Source organism: Phalacrocorax carbo, chromosome 2 (genome assembly GCF_963921805.1).
Source record: "Phalacrocorax carbo chromosome 2, bPhaCar2.1, whole genome shotgun sequence".
Taxonomy (NCBI): domain Eukaryota; kingdom Metazoa; phylum Chordata; class Aves; order Suliformes; family Phalacrocoracidae; genus Phalacrocorax; species Phalacrocorax carbo.
Window position 1 is genome coordinate 160,506,222 of NC_087514.1, and position 19,705 is coordinate 160,525,926.

At 42.8% G+C, this 19,705-nt stretch overlaps 1 protein-coding gene across 6 annotated transcripts in view; it reads right to left on the bottom strand.

Annotated features, from left to right (window-relative positions):
- Positions 1-644: 644 nt before the first annotated feature.
- The window catches only part of GALNT11 (polypeptide N-acetylgalactosaminyltransferase 11), a 54,214-nt gene continuing 35,153 nt past the window's right edge, over positions 645-19,705 (bottom strand). For all 6 annotated transcript variants that reach the window (XM_064445075.1, XM_064445070.1, XM_064445074.1 and 3 more), the window contains exons 9-12: positions 16,981-17,199; positions 13,521-13,625; positions 3,707-3,844; positions 645-1,459 (exon numbers count right to left, since the gene is read on the bottom strand). In XM_064445075.1, the coding sequence (XP_064301145.1) occupies positions 1,328-1,459; positions 3,707-3,844; positions 13,521-13,625; positions 16,981-17,199 (594 nt within the window). In that variant the 3' untranslated portion in view covers positions 645-1,327. The remainder of the gene's footprint in view (positions 1,460-3,706; positions 3,845-13,520; positions 13,626-16,980; positions 17,200-19,705) is intronic.

Below are 19,705 nucleotides of genomic sequence, written 5' to 3' on the forward strand. Positions count from 1 at the left end.
CTGCTCATTTTCTTCCTCTTGCGCCTCTCCCCCCAGGGTGGCTGCCCTGGCAGACGGCCCAAGGACCAAATGCAATCTGTCACAAGCGAATCCCTCCTCTCTGCGGGAAGACGTGGGTCTATAATTACTCCAGCATTATCATTATTTGCCTCACGCTGCCCGAATGTCAATAACTGGATGCCGGAGTACTTGTGCAATTGGAAAATGTTCCTGCTGCCCAAGCGAAAGGGCAAGGCTGTCCTGGCGCTGCTGACGTCTGGGCTGCGTGCTTCCCCGGGGAGGCAGGTCGCTGTGGCGTGATAAACAAGGCCAACGTGCCTAAGAAAAAATAGGCCGGGTAAGAACAGCTTTTCTCTTCTGCAGCAGCTTCCACACACTGAAGACGCATCTGGGGCCGAGGCAGGAAGTCAAAGAAAGGTAAACAGTGAAATGAAAGAACTTGGGAAAAGAAACAGAAATGGAAGAAAACAAAGAAAGAAATTGTCTGTCAAACCTTCCGAGACTTGAGAGAGGGAGAAAGAGCCGGCTGCGAAGAAAAGGGAGAGAAAACAAGGGAAGACCCAAATCATGTGAACATTAGTTTGCATCAGTCTCTTAGTTGGTGCTTTCGGGTCCAAGAGCTACAAAGAGGAAGGCCATACAGATTAATATAAAAATGAGACTTTATTTTAAATGCAGCTACTGTCATGAGTCATCAAAATAAACTTTGCAATAGTTACTTTGTTTTAAATACGAGGTGACGAATGACAGCTAAGAATTTAAACTACAGGAAATGTCCTAAAATTGTAAATTAAAAGAGCTAAATTTAAATATTAAAATGACAATTTTCAGAAGAAAAAAGGGAATAAAAAGATTTTCCAGAAAAAGTAAAATAATTTGGCCAGTAAAACCATACTAAAAATGTAATTTAATGAGATACTGCACATGAAATACTTGAAGAGGACTCCTTGCTGTCATTGTCATTTAAAAGATCCACAAAGCTAAAATCTCACAATTTAAATTACGTTGCTCTAATAATATCTCTTACTTAAAAACAGTTCAATAATCCAGGATAATCCAAGGAACCGCCGATAAATTGCACTTCTACGCGTTGCTCTGCAGTAGGGCTGCTGCTGTTGCTGCTGCGCCTGAGCAGGGACCCGCGACCACCTGGAGCTTCTCCCGCACACAGCTCTTCATAGCAGTGCGTTTCTAAAGGGTCCCTGTAACGGCTGTGCCAGGTGGAGCAGCCAAGGGCTCCTCGCAAAGCCCTCCAGAATGACTTAAAATCATGGCTGAAGGGGAGTCGGGTCTTGGCTTGACGCTTCTCAGCCGCATCCTCGCTGTCTCAGCTCTCAAAATGCCACTGCTGAGGAAGGGACCCGTCACAGATGGCCATGGTCACGTACCCTTTGTGGCTAAGCGGGTCTACCACCTTCATGCACTGCCCCACGGAGACCTGGTAGAGGCGGTTGTTTTTCTAGAGGAGAGAGAAAGACAGATGGGGTTTATTTATTAATACTTCTCTTCTACTCTACTGTCAAACTGAGGGGATGCTCCTTCCTGACGGAGAAGCCTTTGGGCAGCCCCCCAACACACCAGACCCACAGCAGCGTCATTTAAAATGCAAACGACAGCACACCCCACCGCCACGCTCAGGCCTCCAAACCAAGGCTCTCACGCCCGTACAAGGACCCAGTTATTTTTTTTGTACCACAATCTTTTAATGAGGTGGAGGGATGATCAAAACCAATCCCCAGCCCACAGCAGAGGGAGCCCACAAGGCTGCTGCAGCGCAGCACAGCCGGGTCCCTGCTCTGCATCTGGCTGAGCCCCAGCAACGCCACGGCCCTCAGCACCCACATGCTGAGGAGCTGCAACACTGGGGGACAGGTCTCCTGTGCACGGTGGCTCCCAGCAACCACGGCCGGGCCAGACCCGCGTCAACTGTGAGAAGGAAACAGATTCTTCTTCTCCTTCCCCACCACCCCGAGAACCCTGTCATCTCCCCCCAGTAACAGCTTGTTGCTGCTGCTTTTGGGGCCCCTCTTCCGCCTGGAAAGGGCTCTCTGCACAGCCCCAGCAGCTCCCAGGGGCAGCGACCTCCTGCTCTCCTGCATGGAGGGAGCAGACACTTGAGAACAGCTGCACTGGGCTCTGTGTCACTGCTTATGGCCATAAGCAGACAACCAGGGAAGCAGAACACGGCAAGAATACACAACACTTCTCCATAATACCCCCCACCCCCAGGGTATGGCTGGCTCTTCTCTGTACCAAGGACACACACCTAACGGACTTCCCCACCCTCTCACAAGTCTTCGCTTCTCTCACCTAAAGAGTCCCAGCCTGCTCACAAATTCCTCATGCGAAAGGTGCCCCACACCTTCGATTTGTTCTGCCACCCATCTCTGATCCTCCCCCAGCCCTAATTTAGTCTTCCTGACAGGAGGCGACCAGCTCGTGCAGTACGATGGTGTGATGACATTGCTCTGCTCTGGTCCCTATTCCTTTCCTAAACAATCCTAATATCTGATTTACTTTCTTTCGTTGTTGATCCTTGATGAGCACCAGGGAGACACTGTTACAGACCCACCTCCCACACCCCAGTGCCAATGGCCAGCTCCGAGCCCACGTTTCACACACGAAGCCCAGATTCCTCCCCCCGCCCCCAGTGACAGTTACGTGCACTGAATCTCAATGGCCATTCTGTTGTCTGTTCTCCCAGTCTAGGAAAATCTTTGCCTGCTAACTCAAGCTGAAGAACCCTGAATAATCTCTTAGCAGCAGCAGAATTTTTCAGCTCACTACTCCCACCACCGTTCGCAGCTGTGGCCGTGGCACTGCCAGTGAAAGTGCCAGGCATGCACACCCCTGGCTCAGGCACTATCTGCCTCTGCATCTCCAAACCAGCCTGGACTGCGACAGCCCTCATTATTTGACTATGTTTAGGAACTAGTGCTGCCAACCAGCAGCACAGTACGAACCCAAGACAATTTATGCAGAGCTGTCGCTGAAGTGCAACAGGCAGTTCTGGCAGTGCCCTCCTCTTTGTTCAGCGATGGTTGTACTACAGACTCTCCGCTATGTGGAGGGCACGTGAGGAAGGGGAAGCCTCTGAGTTAATACCCAGGAGCCAAATTTCATGTGTATGCACAGCACTGGCTCGGTTTTGTGAAATCAGCCACTCTGGACTCGAAGCCATTAAACTAACAAGATGCTGTTATAGGGCAGAAGCAACTGCAAAAACCCCTAAACCCCTCCTTTCTCAGTCCTCAGCTCTGCCCTGTGCTGCTTCAAGCACTAAGCAGGAATCACCACGTGGATAGCTCCTGCCTCCTAGTCCTGCAAACACAACACAACAAAGAGCTGTGGGGTGGATTTTGTTCTCTCTGGCATGTCCCTGTGAGCCACAGTGCTGCAGGTGGCAGTGACAAGCAGAAACAAGGCTAAATGGGACTGCAGAATCCTTCCTATGCTGCAAACAAAAACACCTGCATGTCCCAGAGCTCAAGGACAGTCTTGTTCAGGCTGAAATGCAGCCACCAAAGCTGTGTAACTTTTGTACCTGCTGCTTGGACTGTGGGCTGGGCCTAGTACAGCACAATTGGCTTGGTACGTCTGAGGTTTGGTCATAACTAAACCCAACCCTGATATCCTGTTAGTGGTACTATCGCTTATCGAGTCATTAATTACAAGCAACATGCTATATGCCAGGCACTCCACTTACCCCAAACGTCCACTGCTGTGAGCCACCGGACCCGTGGCATTTCATGAGACGAGGTGGATCAGATGAACGAGTTTCCGAAACATCCAAGCAAAGGAGATTATTTAAAATCAGCTCATGATCTTCATTGTAAATCCAGACCTGAAAGAGAAGATAGGAAGACATTTAACCCAGTGTTTTATGGCAGGTGCCTTGCATGTTTTGTTCGGCTACAGAGGAACGCCTGGATGTCAGAGATGTGCCTTGCAACGCTTGCTGCCTTTTTTCCAGCAACAGAAATACAACTACAGCGCTCTGGTGCCTTCCCAACATCACACAGTGTCAGCCCACACAGAGGCACTAGAAGGGCCACTTGCAATCCTGCTCTGTACTAGCATTTTTATAATTAAGCAGCCCCCATACGTTCCTCCTGTCCAGGCAGCTAGACAACATAATGCGACAGACAAGCAGTGGACCTTTAAGCAGGTGACCAGCCGCTCTCTTGAGCCAAGTCATTAAGCCAGGCAGTAAATCTCCTTATCCAAAGACAATCCTTCATGAAGGAAGGGCTAGTGGATCGACTCCACATATGGAGCAGCATGGGGGCCAGAGGAGGATGCTGAGTGACAGCAGGTGGCCCAAGTAGCCTGCGGGGAAGTAGCTTGGCAGGCACACAAGGCCAAAAGGTATCTTCAATTGTCTTTGAAGCTGCTGCATTTGCCCATAAACACATAGGAATTTATTTAACGTTGTGCTCCAGGGTCAGCTTGTAGATGCTGAATGATGAGAAACCAAGATCAGCTGTGCAAATTCTGGTGCCAGGGTCCTCCTCCTTGCAGCTGGTGGCCTGGTACTCAGAGGTCTTCACTCTGTTAGAAAATGGTCACTGACATCCAGATGCTATTGAAACTTTCCATCCTGCTCTCTGGGGAGCAAGAGAAATCACTGCTTTGCCGTTCTGAAATGACATGCTCCATAACTGTCAGGTTTACATCCTCCTTTGCTCCCCAGCCAAACTGCTTTTGCTAGCTGTGCCACGCTTAGAGGGAGACCAGCCCTCCCATATCACACCCACTTTCTTTTAGCTGAACCAGCATGAAAATATCTTCACCTGGACCTCAGGAACCTACACAACACCCCAGCAGCTCATATAGTGGTGAGAACTGAATTCAGCTCCTTTCTGGGGCCTACATGTCTAAAGCAAGAATGTACTTGTTCACATTTCCAGCTTAACTGCATTTGGGTTCCTGAATTTACATGACATTACAGGAGTTTGCCCATTACCACACTGAAAACCGTCACCTCTAACAAGAAGCAAGGACACGCTCAACCTGTCAGTTTGTCCTCTCCCACATGCTACTTAGGCACAAGCAGGTATTTTTATTGTTGTTGGAAAATACTGTCAGGCACCTTCAGCTCATGCCTGTACCCTGCTAGCTCTCACTGGGCTGCCTGAACCTTGCTTTGGAGCAAGGCATGTCTGCCACAGCTGAAGGTTCAGGGAAGCCAGACCATCAGACTTGTCTAACAGCAGGAGCTGCTGGTCCCTGCTCTCTCCCTCCCTCCCTGCCTTCAGGCCTGCAAAGTCCTGGGCCAGTATCAGTTGTGCAGAGGACCTGGAGCTCTCATAAACAATGGGTGACTAATCCCTGGGCCAGAAGGCAAAGAAATAGATTAATTTTGATGTGTACACCTGAAAATACCCTAGGTTAGGAAGGGGCAGGGAAGAGGAGGAGAAGGTATGTGAAAACTGTAACTCTGCAAGTGCAGGGAAGAATCTGAGACCACCTGGCTAAACACCAAACAACTGCTATTCTGAATGTGCGGCGGGGCCCCTGCATTCACATGGCACATGGACAGCATCTCCTGACCCCTCTGGATGGTGAGCAGGCGACAGCACAGATGACCAGGTCTCTGGGTCTGCCGCCATTGCCAGACCTGAACCAGGCTGGTGAGTACAAGAAGCATCCCTGCTCGTCCGCCTCACTGACCACCATCAACTCCCTTCCCCTGACTTCTGCCTCTGTGAATGAGAGGGAATTGAGCTCCTCATAACAATACCAGAAGCACCTGTGCCCAGGTACACAAAGTTCTTCTGGGCACTCTTCTTCCAGCCCTGTTTTGAATTCACACAGCTCAGTGCTGCAGTAACCATACCCACTGTGTGGGTTGTTGGTTTTTTTTTTACCCCATTAAGGCCACATGAGTTTCATACTCGGAGTATAGAATATCAAATTTCAAGCAGAAAAGTCAGGCAAATAAAACTGATTTTTATTACTTTTCTTTTTTGTCTGATGAAACATCCTTCTGGAGGGAGCTGTGATTCAGGACACTGCCTCAGTTGGACAGCACGATTGAAAAGCATGCAGCTCATTCATTATCACAGTGACTATTATAATACAGTGAAGGACTCCTTTGAGGAAGCGGAGGTATTACATTAAAATTTGCCCTAACCTCAGACAATTGTGCTTTCTAACATACTTTTTCTGTTTAAACCCTGCCCCAAGAAAGAAAGCACAGCAAGATTAAAGAGGAGGAAAGAACAGACATATAGCAGGACTTGCCAGAAAAGTATTATTATTAAAAGAATAATGATGAAACTGGTAAGAATTGAGAGAGGGCTACAGTGACACAGAGAGCAGACCTTTAATCAAAAGCTGAGTAATGGCAAAGAACGCACAACAGTGGTTAAATCCAGTGGGATGCTTCTCCAGAAAGGCTTATACAAGACAGCCAAAATTAATTTCAAATTAATGATGTGTTTGGTGTAGCAAACAAAGGGAAGAAGAAAAAAAGGCCCGAATTTGGGACATATTATGGTTCCAAATTCAGATTAGAGTATTGGTATGAACTTGCAGATCATTAACAGATGCAAGCACAAGGAAAGCAAAGCCACCCCATGGGGCTTTTTGTTATATAACTGCAAGCCTTTGCACACTCCAACATTTATTAACTACTTTGCTGCTGAAGAGTGGAAGGGCAATGTTTCTCTCTTGGTGTTACAGGCTTGTCCGGAGCAACGGCCCAGTATAGGAAGGAAACAGCTCCTATCACCACTGGTGTCTGACCTACAAGGAGAATAAACTGCTCTCATTTTCTTTTTGTCCATGACTTGCTTGGGTCCAGGCTCAAGTACAATATCAAAAGTCTATAATCAACAAGGTACCTGCCTAAGATTTATACCTCTGTTATGAGTGATGTCTTGCTTTATCCTCCTATGTATTTTCTACAAAAAATGACATTTCATTTAAGAAATATTTTATTAAAGAAAAGGTAACAGACAAGGTGCAGGATATTTTCATCCTGCATCTACTTCCTGGCACCTAAGAGAGCATCACTGACAGGTTTTTGTTTCTAAAATTGGAATTTTGCCCAGCTCCCACCACATAGGAAAGCAGCACCGTTAATTGCTGTCCCCCAGAGACATGACTGATCTGCTCCACAGGTCTAAGGAAAATCACTGACCATTTTCATGAGATTCAAAGAAAAACACCAGGAGGCAATCAGACTGTAATGAATTGTTTCTGTTTTCAGATAAAACCTAAATGGGAGATGTTACAGAAAGACCTCTCTCCATAATGAAATCGAACAAGTTTTTGGTTAATAAACAATTTAATTATGGTGAATGCTGTAGGATTGGCCTCTTTCTAGCAGCTGTTTTTTTTCCCTGCCTCTCAAGACAGGCAACAGGGTAAGAGGAAAAGTGCAAGAACCCCTTCAGTCTCGGGATGCAGTGGCCCATTCAACTGCTGATCAACCCTTTTGAGGTCCCAGATGTCCCCAGAGCACCTAGAGATCTTCTGTAAGGCAAAGCGTTTCAGGTCTGGTCATGACCAGATGCCTGCCCAAGTGTCCCACCCGCCAGAGTCACTGCCTTCACCTTTGGCTGCAGGGACACAGAGGTCCTGCTCATGCCCAGGCACCTGGACTGCAGTAGCTGGTTTGACTTTCCAATAGTGGAAATGGGGTAAGCGTTTGCCCTGCTAGAGCAAAGCCAGTGCATGTATCCTTCTGGTCACCTACAGACAGAGACATAGCACGTGCTAGAGCAGGTCTCGAGGCCAAATAAATGGCAGGAGGTCCAAAGTATGAACTTTGCCAGTATAAACCTTTTCACATGCAGGTACAGCTTAGGAAGAACTGGATTTTGAATTTATTCCCCCGTAAAGGTAGTCCAGACAATTTACAGATTTAAGACTGAGGCTTCCTAGGGCTTCTAGTACCTTCAGGATTTTACTTCACCCCCACAGAACACAAGCAAATCACCCAGTGTTGTCCTGGACTGATGGGTAAGATGACTTCATTAATCTCATTTACATACAGACAGGTGGGTAGAAACAGAGCTTCTCCTCAGATACAGCTTAACAAACAGTTTCAGTGAAGACTACAATTTAACTGCTTGCAAGGAGGGCAGTGTGACATTGCTGAGGACTGGACAGTGGACCTTTTTTGCTTTCTCATTTTACTAACATTTGAATTTCTAACTGGTTCCAGGTTGCCACTATTGGTAAAGGAGGCATGCTCTTCACTCCCTCCATAAACCCCTATATCCCAGTGACCCCTCTTCCAGGCTTATTTTTTTTACCATAATAAAGAGATACAGGGCTGTGTTAATGAAGTTTGGGTTTGGGATTCTTTTTTTTGGTGAAAGATGAAATTATTCCTACAGCGAGATTAATGTAAATAGACAATAGCTAGCTGAAGTACTTCAGAGGAAATTCAAGCGAGGAAAGGGCTCAAATGATACCTCACCATCTAGGAGGACGGCCCATAACATAGTTTCCTTTTGAAAAATGGAGTACCTATAGAAGCTTTGAGTCCACTGTCAATACAGACAACTGTATTTGAACAAAACCTATCACCCAACCTAAGGAATAAATAAATCAAAGAATCTGTAGTAGGTAGAAAGGGAAGCTCCTAGGGAATAAATATTTCAAAGTGATATGAAATAAACCAGGAAGCATCAGCCTACCCTTTGGCTTTCAGAGTGCAGTGGAGTGTAGCAAAAGGCATAGCTGGCCAACTGGCAAAGCTTTGAGGATATATACTCTTATTTGGTCTGCAAATTGCATTAGCACTAGAAGAATGCATTGAAAGTTTTCAGTAAATACAAGACAGTAACTGCTACAGAAACAGTCCTTTGTGTGAAAGAAAATCCCTGCTGTGAACTATGCAGGCAGGAGAAGCATTCCAGTACTTTCATCCGTTACAACCCTTGTTGCTTGGATTGGCACTACTGTATTATTCTGTCAGACAGTTTTCGAAAGACAAGAATTTAGCTTAAGAGTGCAAAAAAGCTACCTCAGCACTGAGGAAGAGATGTGCCCAGCAATTTGCATCATCACGGCTATTTGCATATACTTCAGCTCCAGTTATTATGGATAACAATGACATCACAGCACCAAATGACTTGTGAAAAATCATCAGGAATAGAAAAGTTTGGAGGTCTAATCATTGTTTTGAGCTATTGCTATCCTGGAAACCCCAACATGCTCCTGAAGGTTGTTCCAAAGCAGATACAAGCTTTCTGTTTCACAGTTCGGTGTGTTCCTGATGTTGCATGACAATTGTTACAGGGACCGTGGAATTATGTTCCTTCAATAGTTTACGGAAAAAGCAGCAAGCAGACTTAGCTTGCGTGTCTTCACACTCACTCTAGACATGTGTTCTTGTATCAGAAAAGCAAACTAACAGCCATGATCTAGAGGTTTAGGGAGAAAGATTTTACAGAAGAACGGCACACGGGAGCACATCTTTCTAGACTCTGACTCTTGAACAGTTTGTAAAGTTTATACATTTATAAGGCGCTACAAGAGTGTTAACAGAGCTTTTCTGAAATTCCGTGCTCAAATCAGTTATCTTTTAAAGGCCCAGAGCACAGATGCACATGCTTAGACACCTTAGCACCATCCCCAGCTGCAATGGCAAAAGTCTCATTTTTAAATATGTTGCTAAGTAGGAGAAAGGTTACATTCCTGAAACAAAGTGAACACACAGAGGAGAGGTTACAACAGCACAGAAAGTAACCCTTAAGAGTCAACCTAGCACATTTGAAAACAAACAGGAGAAAAAAAAAATCACATAAATCAGTAGACTTTAAGAGGAGATTTTTTTTGAGAAAGAAATGCTTTAAGCCAAGTTAGGTCAGGAAGAAGGCAAGTACACATTAGCTACATGACAAACCCAATCTTCTTTTAGCTGTCGGATCACAAACACTCCCACTAGTTAGTCCTATGTTGGCTATTCACGCCAAAACCTTCCTTTTTAGCGTTCTTTGGCGCTTCTCTTCCAAGTTTGTCATTAACTACTTCTGCTCCTCCTGCTTTAGGGCAGTATCCAGCCCAAAGCCTGCTTCAGCATCCTGGTCTCCTAATCACCACCTGATTAACCTTGGCATGATGGTTTTGGGTAGAACCTACACCACCGTTTCTTACTTCCACTTTTCAGACATCTCCAGTCTTTCATGATGACTTTTAACATGCTTAAATATTTTCTATCCTCTTTCAACACCAAAGTTTTTGTGGTGTAGGCTACCTTGTGCATTCTCGGTTTTGTTTCCAGAAAGGTGAGACACACTCTGGAATTTCAGGAGAGTGTTTACTTTAGCAGTCTTGGAAGTTCCTTCACACGACCACTCTTCAACTACAAAATTTCTCATTCCATGTTAGTCTTCTGTTTGCAAAATTCATCATCAATTTTTCTGCTACTTCTGTTACTTTAGACCTCTCTGCACTGACCTTCGTTCTAGAGGATTGTCACCTCTTCTACTTGTGCTATTAACTTATTCCCAAATTTGTGTTCCGTCCCCAGTATTATCCCAGACCAAGTATTTGTTACAGCTAATGAAACACCCTAGTTTTCATTATAACTTAGAGAAAGACAAAAAATTTTAAAATATTTTCTAGATGCATCACCTTTGTGAGAACCACTTTACTTATTGCTTTTTCCTTCTATACCAAAAAGATGACTGAATGTCACTGTCATGTCAGGTCCTAGAAAACAGGATAGTATGATGTGCTTGAGTAATTTTTACCTGTACTTAATGATGACCATCTAAGTCAACATCAATTAAAAGTATTACCCATAATGGTGATACGACTGAAAGTCACATAACTTCTGTTGTTTCTTTTAGATCAAGTTATTAAGTGAGAATTTGAAATTTCTGAGCAGCAATGAAGGCTATAGAAAACAAAGCAAGCATAAACTAAAGGCAAAACAGACTTGCTTGTAAGGCCGATCTCACGGCTTCAGTGAATCTAGTCTGGTTTCCTCACATATCCACTTTAAGGTCAGCTCTCACATGCATGAATTGTCTGTATTACACAGAAGATCACTTTCCAACCAAAAGAACTGCAAAAAATTAGTCTTAAGGCAGCCCAGTTTTATTTTCCCAACCCTTTGCATGTTTTCCCAGGTAGACTGCACATTGCTCCTTCAACTTACTGAGCAGTAGCATGTAGTTTCAAAGGAGGGTGTTATCTATTCACAGAGCAAAAGCAGCCTGGAAAGAGACGAACAGCGATAACTTATTCCTGTTCCTCAGGGAAAAATTAGCTGGCATCAAATTTTTCCCTCAGAAAGCACAGCTAAGCTGTGGTACTCACTGCCACCGGATGCCGAAAGCTTGCATGAGGTCAAAATACAATTAGACACTCATGAAAACACAAAAACTCTAAAAAAGTACCATCTTTGGCTCAGAAAAAAAACTAAAGAAAAATACTGCTCACAAAGTGTGGATTGATATCTTCCAGATTAACTGTCTGCACTGTGTGCATTAAGCAACACACACTTAAGTTGCTGCCAGTGGGCACCCAGGGACAGGGTAGCTGGGTACTTGCCTTTCACCAGGTCTAGTACAAGCTTACCTTACTAGGCCAAAAGCATAAAACAATGGTTCTAGAGCAAAAATCAGCTGAAAATGCCAATGGGTCAAGTGTTACCAGAAACAACAGTTAAAAGCTTCCAATACTCAGGAAGTTTCTTGCTATTTTTATAAGCAGATGCTGTTAATTGTCATCTTTCTCTACATTGTTCTCGCATATCTATAGCAAGATTGTTGAAGAGGCTATGAAAGAAAGCTGGCTGAACGCACTCTTGGAATTTATTAGGAGAACAAAATAAGGCTAATGGCAGAATACCATGGGGTTGGTTAACATATTTGGTTGGAGAACAAAATCACTGTGAAAGATAGTACAGCCAGTTTTTTATGAGTTTTTATGAGAACTAATTGCTTAATTTACCACTAGTAAACTAGATTCATGAGAAAAGAAGCCAAAGATCAATGCTCTGAGCATTAATTTGTCTTTCTCAACACCAAAAGACTAACTGAAGTTTCTGTCTCTAGAAGAAAATAAAAAAAGGTTTTGATAAGGAAGACCAACAGACTTTCTCCTCCAGCCATGTGGCAGTTCACTGTTAGAAATATTGCAAGAAGGAGAGGGGAAACAGTAACTGTGAGGACCCATCTGTTCCGACTGTGGACGTTATCCACTGGAAGTCATTGCTGCTTTCCCACTCACAGACTGAACAGCTCAGAAAGCAGCATAACACCTCTGGCACTGTAAGTGTACAATCCCTGGTGCCAACCACCTACTATTACATTTACACAGGCAGTAAGACTTGCTGGCTTTCTTGCAGCTAACGGAAGAGATCACAGGAAAACCTTGAATCCCATTCCAGGTCAAATTCATCTACCTTTAAAACACAGACCTACAAGTTGGTAATAGAGATGATTACTCAGTACTCCGCAGGCAAAGTGCAGGGATGTCCTGTTTGGTCCTGCTTAAGTGGCAACTGGAGACCATCTGTCTAGGGCCAACCACACTTACCCAGACACTGGCTAACACCTGTCACACTGTCTCCCTCTGTCACGCTTAACTGATAAGACCCACAGGTAGGAGGCAGAGAGTCCAATCAGTTGACAAAGCATACGCTTTTTGTTTGGGACTATTACAAGTTATCTTGCTTCTACTTCTGCAGTTTCCATATCCTGAAAACTACTGCCCATTTCATAAAGTATCAAGTTAGTCTAGCACCACCCACATTTGGTAAAGCTACACTGCATTACATCCCATGCTCCATTTCTTTTGTGTCTTTAATTACTTTTCTCTTCACACGTGATCTAGTTTTTAGACTTGGGGCTCATGGACTCAAATCATAATGTTCTCAGTGTAGTTCTTAGCTAGATAAAAGTCTTTATGGCATTAGTGAAGACCTCTCTACCCTGGAGATTGTTTATCCAAGTCCTGAATTTCTGTTGCCCAGAAGAATAGAAGTGTAATAGCAAAGGCTTCATGTAGTAATGTAAAAACTCACATTAGATATTTACATCCACACACAATTAGTCCTCACCTGTAACCAAAGAATTTTCTAAATACCTTATAATTCCTTCTATTTCAAGATAACAAATCATTCATTCACCCCGAACTACAGCTACCCCAGCAGCAGATGACTAATTGTACAGTAAACAAAGAACAGCAGGCCAGGAGAAGGCTGCCTTAAATCCTGGTCTGAGGAACTGACTGAAAGAGCTTCTTCCAATTCTGAAGTGTCAATCAGTGGATTAGGAACCCACGAGGAGCCACTTAAGGATAGTCTTCAGCCACATACCGAGATCCATGCCATAAAGATAGGAGACTATGATATCCAACACTCAGCATTAGCAGGTACAGACCAGTAAGATCCACAGTTTCCTCGGCCAGCCTTGTGGTTTGAACGATACTCTGAAATCAGTCTGCTTGCTGATGAGATGTTATACTAGGGCACTTTTCCAGTAGGAAAATGTATTAGCAGTTTGTAAGGTGTGAACCACTATTCAATAAAATTAGGAATATCATACCTGATTTTGATCATTGTAGTCACACTCCCGAACCACTACCAGGCCTCCTTTCTGACTTGGGTGGCCCTGGGCAACCAGGCATTTGTTGGTTTGAAGGTGATACAACTATGAAAGGAAAACATTTTGATGGACAGAGTAAACAACAAACATCACATACCAAAGGGAACATATGGTAATACTTTGGAAGCCCTAGGATTCAGTGTGTTCACAAAAAAAAAGCAACAAAACAAAACATCTAACCCGCAACTATAAAAACCTTCCCTTTTGAAATACCATTTTGTTTTTCAGATAATTTGGAGAAAAACCAGCATCAAATAGCTCCATTTTGCTTTCTAATTACATCAAGATTTCCCTCTTTATGGTACAAGGGCAGTAGACACAACATGGCTCATCACATACTGGCCATACTCTGGCAAGTTTCTTTCCCCTCTTCACTCTCCATGAAAGTCTCAGGTCCCAGGTAGTCACTACCTCAGGAATATCAACTGTGCTGTACAAACTACATTTTACTACAGTTTAGCTTAAGCATAAGTCTCATCCCACAGCCTCTCTCTATGAAGCAGGACTGCCTCTTTGAAAAAGGAGAAGGAATTTCATAAATACAAGCAACTTCAGAGACTTACGTTGTTTGCAAATTGATTTTCAAGACTCTTCAGGTAACTGAATAGTCATAGTTATCAGCTAAGTTATTTTAGTGACACATCAGGGAAGAAGGGAAAATTTTACAGATGCCCAAATGCTCTTTCCAGTTCAAATGCACTGCCTAGTCTGATTTGGAGTAATGTTGTATCACGGGACTAGATTCAGGTCAGGAGCCCACCCTAGGATGCAAAACTGTAAACAAGTAGAGCAAACAAGGAGGTTCCCAGCAAGTTAGCAACCTCTCCTGGTGGGGCAACAATGCCCACCCTAAAAGTCACACAAAAGATTTTCTGCAGAGCCTGAGATTAGATTGTCCTATTCGAACAGTTGAGAATCATTAATATGTTGATGTGTGTAACCCCACAGAATTACTCAGTAAGACAAAACACCTCTATTCTGGCTTTAAGTTATATGCATGTCCTGAACTAACTGGTGGCCAGCCTGATAATTTTTCTTCCCCCAATGTGGTGGGGATCGGGCTATTCAGGCAGCAACCACTGCCTGCACATCAAGAACTCCACTGCATGCAGCCCAGGGTACAAAGGAGAAAGACAATTACTCTAGCAATGGCCACAACTCTGCCATTTCCTTCCTCGCAGCAGAGCCCCACTCTTTACCAAGTGCATGGGAGTGCATTTGACAGTCACTGAGTGTGTGCATGAGTAAGAGATGGCAGGGCCCCAGATCTGGCATCTGGATTAAAAATAATTATTTCCAATCTGGAGCTGAATGTAGAGGAAAAAAAAGAATTTGTTGTCCTGAACTCAAGGCTAGGCTGATTAATGAGCTAGCTGCATTTTATTATGAAGACATACATAGCTGTCTTGGCATTTGTATCTATTCTACAGATTTTTAGAAACCAAAAGACACTTCCAGTAATAAAAAGAAATGATGGCTCCATCACACGATAGCAAAAATTAGAAAGTGCAAATATCAAATCGTATTCTTCACTAAACACCATTTCTGGAAATAGCTATCCCAAGGCACATCAACAGCCTCAAGTGCACCATGTTTCTCCTGTTCCCTACACACATCTGAAACAAATTATACAAAGCCTTCTAAGTAACATTTCCTCACACCCCAGAGACTTCTAGGAGAGATCTCATTTTCACCATTCCTCACTCAACAGAAGGCTTTCAAACCATACAGCTACATGAGTTTTATATGATTTTTGTCCTTGTTTTTATTGGCCATGATGATCAGTATTCGATAACACTGTTAAGAACTGTCACAATTTGTGATCATTACAGTTCTCCCCAGCTGTCAAACCAGCACTTATCTCTGGCCCAATTAGGTTTTGAGAATAAGCTGGGATTTGGAGTGATTCATCCTGAATCCTAAAGAGTCTGGCACGCAGTGGTGACATTGGCTGATCGTTCTGTTCCTTGTAGGCATCTGGAAATAGTTTATACATTATCAGAGCCAAAGCTGACTCTCACACACAATGCTGGGTATAATTCTTGAACCCCAGAGAACCAAGCCAAGGAACTGCATTTTTCTGTGTCTTGTCTCCCCCTCTTAAAGGGTGCACCAAGTTTTTCTCCAAATTAAACCATGGGAAATTATTGCTAGGAGGATTTCCCCTTAAGTGTTGTTGAGGGATTCAGATCCCTCAGTAGCCTCCCCCACATCAGCAATTCCTTAGTTAAGCTTCTGACTAAAGTAAACCAGAAAGCTATTAGATTTAACAAAAAAGTCTGACTAGGGGAATAACAGCATTTAACAATGAGGGGAATTAGCCCATTGTATCAGTTTTATTCAGGGAAACTACACGTTTGCCCTAATAAATAACTTTACGGCTTGGCTGGGATACAATTATAAAAATACTGCACAACTTGTGGATTCCCAGAGTTGCTTCCAAGCAAAAAAATCTAGTGATGTCAACAGGTTCTGCACGAACTCAGGTCCTTTAGCCTGAATCTACTTGCAGGATGAGCAAGTGTCAATGGCTACTGTAGCCTGTGCTGCTACATCCCTCCTTAATGCTTCCAGTTCTTGAGTTAGAAGGGAATCTGCTAACCATAATCCATGTGCACAGGAAATAGTTTATTCAAAGGTCTTCTCTTTCACAGAGAAGGCCTTGAGAAAGTCGTCTCGAGTTTGAAGTTATCCATTATTTTTGGGAACCATAAAAAGCACACATCAGACTAATTTGGCACTGGAGAGAACAGATGCAACTGTGTGCTGCCTTTGCCTGCATACAAACCCATAAACATAGGTGTCAGAGCTAAGTCATGAATTTAATCACGATTTCCTTCATGAATACACAGAAAAATATCTCTCTCCACTACTACTTTGAAGAATAAAGGACCAAAACTCATTTTTTGTTCATTATCTAGCAGTCAAGACTAGAAAAGCCATCATCAGTCTCAGATATGAATGTTCATCTTTGCAGAAAATTATCCTGTAAAAGCAATGAGTTTGGAAACTAATTACATTGTACTCTTATCATAAACCAACAGACCATGAATATTTGAGGCCAAATTTCTCTCTACCCAAATCCATCTTCAGAACCAACAGCCATGAAAGTGCATTCTAAAGACATCAAAACTTCATAACTCAGACCTTTGAGGTAAGAAACCTCATTGAACAGTATCTAGTCTGAAGATGACCTGAAACACAGACCAGAGTGAAACTGATTGGTCTTTGTCTAAAGACACAAATTCTGTTACTTTCAAGACAGCCTGCTGCAAAACTAAAACTCTATGCTCTATGGAAACAGGCTATTTTTCTTGTATTTCAGTAAATCTTTCAGAAATAAACTCAAAATAATTAAAAAAAAACCAGAATTCTATATTTTTACGAAATGTTATCTTACCCTTCCACGCTGGATTATTTTCGGTCGTTTCTGTGCTCGATTAATAAAAACTGGCTGCGGAGCTTTGGCATTGGGCCCAGATATTTGCATCTCAGGATAGATATTATCTAAATACCACTTAAATGACTTGCAGTTCAATCTTTTTCTCAATTCTATACGGTCGGTAATATTCCCGTAGTTCCTCATCCGTAGCTCGGGTCTCAAAGCAAAATACTGCTCCTGTATTTAAAAAAAACACAGGTTGGGGGCAAGGGGAGTAGGATTTCAGTTATTGATTTCCAACTTTTTCCTGTTTGTAGAACTCAGTTTCATTTTATTTTGCTAGTGCTTTCAACCATTAAGTCTGAAACTGGTATCAAGAAATTCCAGTGTTTAGATTGCCACAGCAGGTGAGATTTCTCTTGCCTAACTCAGAGATAATCTTTCTAGAATACTTTTTTCTGATGAAGATGCTTCCCATGCATGAACCTGCTGACCTTTTTAAGATACTAACTTGAGGAGGAAACAAATCAGGCCTGTACTCCATTGGCAATAAAGGCATCCTAGAGCCATTAGGTCAGAAATTGACATGTATATTGTCATCATCCTCATCTGGACAAGGCTTCTTTAAATCAGTTTGACTGTCCAGCTGATTGTTTTCATTGTTGTGGGGTTCAAGTGTATTTTGTCTTCCACAGTTTCCAGCCTTCCAACTTCACAAGTCACCAGGCCAAAAAACACAAATCCATATCAGAATAGACCTATAAACAGATCTATCTTGTGAAGTTCAGCGGGACCATGCATTTATTCACATGAAGAATCAGAACTGTCACCTGGGCTTTCTGTAAAGCCCAATTTTTTTCCATTCATCTCCATCTCCCAGAAAGGGTCCCACAATGTCAATTTTTTTCATGTTCTAATTTATGATTATACTCAGGATTGTACCTGGTTAGGCAAGGAGAGATTAAGATTCCAGCTCAATCTTACATGTTGTTCAACTCAACGCAGAGACAATGGGAACAAACAGGAATTCATTAATGTACAATATGGCACAAATACTATTACCAAAACTAGAAGACAAATCCCCTTGCAGAGTCCCTCCAGCTAGATTTACAGAGCTCACAGAAAAGGCATTGTATTTGCACATTAAATTGTTTACTAGCTATCATTTAGAAATCAGTTTTCAGGGCACTGAGCTATGCTATTTTGTTGGATTAATCTCTAGTAGACATCTGGAATTTACTTACCATAATGTGGTTCTGACAGTTTTCAATTACCTACTGCTGTTTCTGATATTTAGATGACAGACAGTGTCATCTCAAGACAAATTACTCATCTATCCTTATCAAGATTTGAGCATTTGGATGCACTTAATGTATCACTGCTATTTTAATAGCAGAGGAAGGGGAAGCATTAAGTATATTGGACTGTTGGACAACGTTGAGGAAGTTTGGAGATAGACGGGACGTCACTATCAGAAATTGGTCTGCCTCAGAAAAGTAGCTCTGCTGTTCCAGTTGTCTCTTTCCTGGTTAAAGTTCACATTCTAGTATCCTACCTTTTCTGCACTATTTAGTTCCACTACGTACATAAACTCACTTCTTTACTTCTTGCTTTTGACAGTTATGAAAACTTTACTGTTTCCCTTCCATTATGAAATTTTATTTATTAATTTTGATATTTGCTCTTTGCTGCAAAACAGATCCTTTAAGTCTTATTTTTGTACTATTCATCATACAGTCACTTCAGTAAATGATACTGACCCTAAATATTTGTATCACACTTATAAAAACAAAAATATTTCCAGGCTTGCCTTCCCTACAGAGATCTGTCATAATGACAGTCTCTGGCAACTATCAGAGAATTAGATTAGAAATAGCTGGAAAAGTTCAGGACACACGTCTGTGATAAGGAACTGCTAGAATCAGCAGTTTAAGTTCTTGTTGGACAAGCAGCATTAGCTGGAAATTATAACAAAGAATCAATTCCAAGCTTCAGAGAAAGCCATCATTAATCATAAAAAAACCTGTGCCCAGACACCAATAAAAGGGAAAGTGATAGATCAAATCTACTAATGCATTATGGAGATGGAGAATGGAGATAAAAATTAATGACCCCTAATAGGTTCCTCAAACTGACTGAAGATCAAGATAATGGATAGGGTTTGAAATAAATATCTACAGAACAGAGTTGTTAAACTTTGTCTTGTATAGAAATTGAAGGGACCACAGGAGCTGGCCACATAGCAAATCCTATGATCTCACAAGCCAAAATGTTCTCAAACGTCTCAGAGATCAGGGTTTCACAAAAACCTGATCTACATTTAAAACCATCAGTACCAAGATCTGAAGATAAGGAAGGAAAACACTCGCCCTTGAATCCAAAGGTCAATCCTGATTAATCTTCCAGGGCATGACAGACTAAGAATCAGACTGCTAATTAAAACAAAGCAAACAACCAACAAATCCCTCTCTCACCAGCATGGAAACTACCTGAAGGCATATAGCAGTAGTATACGGCTACCACATAATACTGATTTGGGCACAAAGCAAAGCAGAGTTTACAAGAACTCTTTTGTCATCTTTTACTTCATTAGAAAGGCATAAAACTCAATCTCCTGCAGGCAGCAGAAATAACAGGGAATAGACTTAAGCACTCAAAAAACCAGCAACAATCCTACAGGATTTAGGAACTGAAATCAAAATTAACATTAGGAAATCAGACTACAGAAGGAAGACCCCATTAG